The 6,804-nt window shown below is 32.8% G+C and overlaps 1 protein-coding gene across 1 annotated transcript; it reads right to left on the minus strand.

Moving 5' to 3' along the window:
- Positions 1-6,114, minus strand: LOC139852120 (kinesin-like protein KIN-5C). The gene is made up of 22 exons (XM_071841343.1): positions 6,062-6,114; positions 5,845-5,974; positions 5,053-5,211; positions 4,610-4,959; positions 4,391-4,529; positions 4,179-4,276; positions 3,848-4,004; positions 3,522-3,591; positions 3,342-3,418; positions 3,085-3,138; positions 2,880-2,960; positions 2,634-2,745; positions 2,459-2,545; positions 2,134-2,309; positions 1,883-2,044; positions 1,669-1,776; positions 1,427-1,585; positions 1,058-1,347; positions 861-962; positions 609-718; positions 348-499; positions 1-198 (listed from the first exon to the last, which is right to left on the minus strand). The coding sequence occupies exons 1-22, from the start codon at positions 6,112-6,114 to the stop codon at positions 1-3; spliced, it is 3,024 nt and encodes a 1,007-aa protein (XP_071697444.1).
- Positions 6,115-6,804: the final 690 nt, after the last annotated feature.

The raw sequence follows: 6,804 nt of genomic DNA on the forward strand, positions 1-6,804 counted from the left end.
TTAGTTGATTTCAGCAAGAGGTGACCGAGAAGAAGGAAAGATCTTTGTTTCCTTTACGTTAAATGATTCACGCGAGTGATTTTCCCTGAATTCTTCCACAAGAGTCTCCATTGGCATAGCTCTAAGTGACTCTATAGTCACCTTACTTGGAACATCTGTGTCACATCTTACAGGTGTATTTCCAGATGCTTCATAATCCTGCCACAATAAAAAAAAAAACTTAAAGGAAAAATAAAAATAATAAATCCATTACCCGCAGATATCATTATGCATTATGCATTATGCATTATGCATTATGCATTATGCATGAGTATCAAAATTCAAGAATAGATCCTTAATATTATTACCATATATTTCAGCTGGAAAGTATCACGAGCCGTCTGCTCAATTGCACCTGATTTATCAGAGTGATCCTCTTGAAATTTTTTTAGTATCGTGGTTTGAACTTTCGTGGTTTCTAAGACCCCATTAACAACCTCACGCTCTTCTTGTGATGTACCTAGGATAAATATACACATATAACACTATCAGTGACATGTTTTTTTGCCATTACTGTGAAAATTTATTTTCTCTCTGAAAAAGTAATAATAAAAGTCTGTAAAAATTACCCTCCACGTGCTTAACCATTTCTTCACTCGTTCTTAAAACATCCTCTTCAGCAGTTTTTCTTGCAGAACCGATTTCCATCGCAAGATGCTCATTGCTCTCAGAAGCACCTCTGCAGCAACCAAATAAAAATAACATTTTATTATTAATTACACCTTTTATATGAACGTTAAGTAAACGTAACTAAATTTAGTTACTTTCGTATCTTTTGTAGCTTCAACACTAAAAATGATGAGAGATTGCCTAAAACTCACCTGACAAGTTCCTCAATTGCTGAGACATGTTTTTTACTCATGTCATTCACGGACTCATGTGTCTTTTTGGAATGATTTAATGTCATTTCAGTAGTATCAACACTGTAGGTCAAAGTTACATAAAAATAGCATCAACAAAAAAACATCTTCTATTAAACATCAAATTTGAGAAGATTTTATTATAATTACCCGCTTACCATTTTTGTAGCAACAACTCTACTCGGCAGTGTTTAGCAGCAGAAAACGCAACATTATCTTTTGCATCATTTTCTGCTTGTATAGAAAACTCTTGCCATTTTCTTTTGGCATCTGTTGTAAGTCCATCAATTGAAGATACATGTTCATCCAACTTTCTCTTACTTCCAATAGCCGTTTCCCGAATGCCAGCTAAGCGGGCATCGACCATCTCTTTTTGTCGGCTCATATGACTAGAGACTAAACTTGTGACATCAGCAATAAGTTTTTGCGCATCAGCTTTCGTTTGCTCCTGCAAGAATTCATATAAATATAACATAAAAATGTAAGCTACTATATTCATTCATAATTGTTATTTAGCTTGGATCTACCTCATACGCCTTCTGAAATTCATCAATATTCTTTCGTTGTGTTATCTCAACTTCATTAGCATGACTTCCTAACTCTTTCGATTCTTCCTTCAGCTTATCAAATACACCATTGATGAACTGGGATACGTTTGTCGTATGATCAATGCTGGCATTAAATCTCTGAAACCATATAAACATCCGAAACACCATATATAAAGATTCCAGATGACACTAAGCTGTAACGTAAACAAGACAAAACAAACCTGTCGAAGCTCTCTAGCAAAAAGTACAACCTCTCCTTGCTGTGCTGATAAAGATCCCTGAAGCTCTTCGAATATAGATTGTCCTTTTACAGCTTCTTCTGCCAATAGCTAATATGAAAAGTATAGTCCAATTAAACAATTAAGTACTAATTAAATATATAACAAATAAATATATAAACATGATTTTTGGATAAAAAGAGCTCTTTAAACTTACTTCTTTTACACTACTAGCATTAGAAGAAGCTTTGACTGATATATCTTCTAAGCTTCCATTAGCACTTGATTTGTGCAAACGTACAACATTTTCCATGTCCTCGATGTGAGAAACATACAAATTTCTCGATGCAGAAATCTTTTTCTTTAGATCAGTGATGGCCTGTGCGTATTATAATCATATGAGCAATTAGGAAACTTATCATGTTGTAGACATGCATTGTATATCCAGTACCACAAATCAAGCAGTACCTTTTTGTTAATGTTTATGAAAGTGTCACAAAACTTGTCAATGCATTGAAGTTGTTCATTTTGCTGAGATACAGATGCAGCCACCATGTTACACAGAGAGCCAACATCTTGTGCCAGCTCAGCTTCAAACTTATTTACAACTGACTTATTACCAGCATTCAGTTTATCCTCTCTTGCTGATTGAAAGTGAAAAGATAATAGTCATATGTCTAAACAAAAGTTCACATTTTATACAGCTTATGCTTGTGCGTGTATGTATATATGCTATTATATGCATTTATGTATTTACATTATATATTATATATATATACAAAAGAGTTCATACCAATTTTCATAAACAATGATTCATTGTCTTTAAGAGATTTCTCTAAGTCAGACCGGAGAACACATGCTTGATGAGCCAAAGCATTTTCTGTGTAAACAGCGATTAAAAACACGAAGATACCAAAACTATTGACACCAAAAATAATAATTAATAAATAAAAGTCGCATATTTATACCTGATTTTTTCTGTTCATTAATGACAAAATCTCGCTCCTTGAGAGCATATTGACATTTTTTTAATGTTTCCTCAGTATCAGCCAATACCTTGTTGGTCTGGTTTAGATTCGTCTACAAAAGATAATATATAACTATAATTTTATTATATTATATAATAATATAATAATTAAGAAAGAAAGGAAATAGTCATTCATTGAAGACAATCCTATAAAAAAATATATCATTGATAACAAGTCTTTACATACCTGCGTCGTGTCAAGTCTGTTGCTTAAATCAGAGCACTCTTCTACTCGGGCGTCAAATTGAGTTTTTAATTCCTCGTATACCTGTGAACGAGACAAACAAGTAAAGAAAGTACACATATAGAACATTAAGAATAAAGATTGCTAAAACACTATGACCAGTATCGAATAAAGATTGCTAAACCAGTATCAATGGTAGAGATCATACTTTTTGTTGGTTCTCCATCTTTATTCCCATTTGTTCAATTTGATCCGCCATTAACTAAACAAAAATAAATGTATCATACGAACAGGTGTGAGTGAACAGTCATGTGAACTAAAAAAGTTGATCACGAGTTTTTGTATAAACGAAAATGGAACAAACTGGAACACATAATTATAGCACTACATGGTATTATCAATGTATTATGAAGCAAAATATTTTATAGATCCCAATGATAACGTGAAAACAAAAGATCTCGGTACCTTTCGTTCCATTTCCTCTTGGTAATATCGCTCTTTTGGTAGATATACGCCATTTTTCTCACGTGAAGCATAAACCTCTAGAAGAGACAATGATCATCAAACGATACAATTACACTTTCTGTTTGAAATCAATTTGCATTGCAGATCTCAAAGGCATATGTATACAACGCAATTTCTTACCAGCTTTAAGCCTTTCAATTTCACCATACAAATCCTTAATCAGAGTTGTTTTCATCATCTTCTGATTGACCTACATTTATCAACAAAGCACCAAACAAGAGAAAACCAGCAGTATAAGTTGGCAACACAAGACAAGATTCTAACATATATGATTGTAAGTTTCTATTCTGACTGGATCCAAGCCCAATAAGACTGTATAATGAAATTATAATTTGATTGTTTAAAATAAACATAAACCGTGTACATTAAGCAAGATGAAATAATCAATCCACATATATAATGTGAAGAATGAGAGTAGCCAACTAATGTGTACACAGTGGATATACCTCTGGCTTGTTCTTTATATTCTTTGCCCTGTGAGCATAATCTAATGTGCTCAAGGTCTCTTCAAGACAATGAACAGCTGGCGAAACAGTAGCAATAATACACGTTTTTGTCCTTCCACCCAATGAGTCACGAAGCAAACGGGTCAGTTTGCTATCCCTGAAAGTTAATATTAGCATATTTCAGATTTATATCATTTACTATTTGACCCATATGACAAACAAAGCATAAAGTACAACTCCAAAAATGTTGTCACTTAAAGTTCAAAAAACTTAAGGACGAGTGCAAGTAAATCAAAGCATGATTCAAAATGTTAAGCATAATATTCATAACCTATAAGGAATGTGTCCAACATGCTCCACTAATGCATTTATTACTCGTCCCAAAGTAAGTAAACTTTTGTTGATTTCACCAGCTTCTCTTGCACGACCCTGATAATTACAATAAACATACATACTTAACAACAAATGATTAAAAAAGAACTTCACACTAACTTGAATATAAAAACTCAAAAATTAAGTAATGAAAAAATTTTCAATTATTACCTCGCGTGCACCTGAGCGAGAAATGTTTTCTGACCCTGCTAAATCAACCAAATTTAACTTTCCACATTTAATAAGGTCTTCACCCTCTGGTGTTGCCTCTTTAATGTGTATAGTAATCGAAAAAAGAGAATGCGACCGACTGAAAACATATAAATAAGCCATATTAGTAATGATAGTGAGTTATTTAAATATTTGAATATCTTTATAACTTATCTTAACCTTGATTGTTTATTTAATAAAGTCTCTGCAGTTCGACGTTTTGCAGAACCCCTTTCGAGTAATGCAAAAATTTCATTAGCACTCGTTACAATCTCCTCTTCTAGACCTCTAACAAGAACACCACCTTTACCATCTTCCATTAAAGCTAACATTTTCTTCTGTTTATCATCATTACCAAATTTTGAAAGTTCTTCAGGTGCAAGTAAATCGGTAATTTCTTCATTATACAGCTCTAAAAATGTAACTTTAACACTGTACTCCGCGTTCTGACCCTCCAATGTATCAAAAATTTGTTTTACAGATCTCGGTATTACACCTGCTTCCAATGGCAACTCTCCATTTGGCCCACTCTGCAAATGCATTAACAATACAGCATTAGCAAACTGCTAATATATACTTAATTACACACCTGAACGGTAAACTTATACGATGTAAAACAATACCTTGGCCCTCTTACATTCTCCTTCCATGGTATACGTTTTCCCTGTGCCAGTTTGCCCATAAGCAAATATAGTGCAATTGAATCCTTCTAAAACTTCACTTACAATTGGAATAACAGCTTGTTCATATAAATCTTTTTGCTGAGCAGTAGGACCAAAAACCTGCAAGAAGTTCACATTATATTCCTAGTCTCATCAACACTGTTATATAAATGCCTAGAAAAACTTAAAACTGAGTCACTTAATACATGCAATAGTAGGTCTCTAGTAGATAACAAATTTCATTCTTAAAAACTAAACTTCACTGTAAGCCCTATGGTAAACATGAGAAAGATATACAACTATAAAAAAAACATCCACAAACCTATCTCAAACACAAGGTTGCCAAAATTGGAAAAATCGGCCGAGTTCACGTTTTTGAGTTGCTGCCGAGTTCTCGCTTTGGAATTGGTAAAGGACCTGTTTAATCGGTCAACGACCGATAAATTGAGTTTCTCAGACAAAAATCGGTCAAATCTCGGTCAAAAATCGGTCGAATCTCGGGTATAATAAAAATTATCCCAAAAGTCAACGAAAGTCAACTGCCGAGAACTCCCCGAGTTCTCCGAGAACTCCCCGAGTTCCGATTTCTTCAACCTTACTCAAACAGCATCAAATACCTTCTAATTTTACCAATCGATAGTTTATCTAACAAAAAATTGCTAGCAATTAACTGAAATTAAACTTAACTGTAATATTAAATCGCAACAATAAGTAATAACCTAAAAGAACACATAACTGAAAATGTGTAATTACCTTATCAAAAGTAAAAACCCTATCAATTTGCTTCCCAGCAATTGCTTGTGAGACTGCAACTTCCCTCTGATAATCATTACACGTCACCACCTGAGGTGCATTGTTCCTCAATTCATCGTTACTAAACGGCCTATCATTCAAACAGATTTAAAACAGATAAGTTCAAAACGTATTTCAAAATTGCGATTACAGTATATATAGCAAACCCTAGCAGTACCTGCAACGTAATAAAACCTGGACATTGACGCCTTTTTCATGTCGACCAGACATAATTACACACAGATTGTGATTGTGAGTGTGAAATTTTGGAAGTTTAGGGCTTCTTTTGGATCGATCGAGTGTTTGAGTATTTCTTTTTTGAAACAATTTGATTTATTTTTGGTGAAAATGAAAAGCAGCGGGATGAGTTTGAATGTTCTGTTTTTGAAAATTTTGATTTTGAAGGGCCGCTCTCAGCTTTTAATCTCACCGTTGATTTTCATTGATCTGATGGCGTGTGTCTCTGTTGCGCTGTGGTAACATGACCTCACGAAATTGCCCCTGAGATAGTTAGATGCGAATTCTTTATTTTATTAATTTTATTATTATTATTATTATTATTATTATTATTATTATTATTATTATTATTATATTATTATTATTATTATTATTATTATTATTATTATTAATTATTATTATTATTATTATTATTATTATTATATTATATTATTATATTATTATTATTATTATTAATTAAAATTATTATTATTATTATTATTATTATTATTATTATTATTATTAAATTATTCTTAGTATATCATTATTATTATTATACTAGGAAAATTCTAGTCCGCGCGATGCGACGGGACTTTTCAAGTTGCATATTCATATTTAACATGGCGTTATGTATTTACAGAATTAAAAACGCGTTATTACGGGTATGGATGGAAGCACGTGGTTAGTACCTAGTGTGCATAATGG

This window comes from Rutidosis leptorrhynchoides, chromosome 6 (genome assembly GCF_046630445.1).
Source record: "Rutidosis leptorrhynchoides isolate AG116_Rl617_1_P2 chromosome 6, CSIRO_AGI_Rlap_v1, whole genome shotgun sequence".
Taxonomy (NCBI): domain Eukaryota; kingdom Viridiplantae; phylum Streptophyta; class Magnoliopsida; order Asterales; family Asteraceae; genus Rutidosis; species Rutidosis leptorrhynchoides.

Bases quoted from the DNA above. Each gene is read 5' to 3' on its own strand.
- LOC139852120 (XM_071841343.1), bottom strand. From the start codon at position 6,114: ATGTCTGGTCGACATGAAAAAGGCGTCAATGTCCAGGTTTTATTACGT. The intron at 3,592-3,847 runs GTATATCCACTG...TGATAAATGTAG, and splicing joins ATATAAAGAACAAGCCAGAG to GTCAATCAGAAGATGATGAA. The intron at 2,961-3,084 runs GTATGATCTCTA...TCTCGTTCACAG, and splicing joins AGATGGAGAACCAACAAAAA to GTATACGAGGAATTAAAAAC.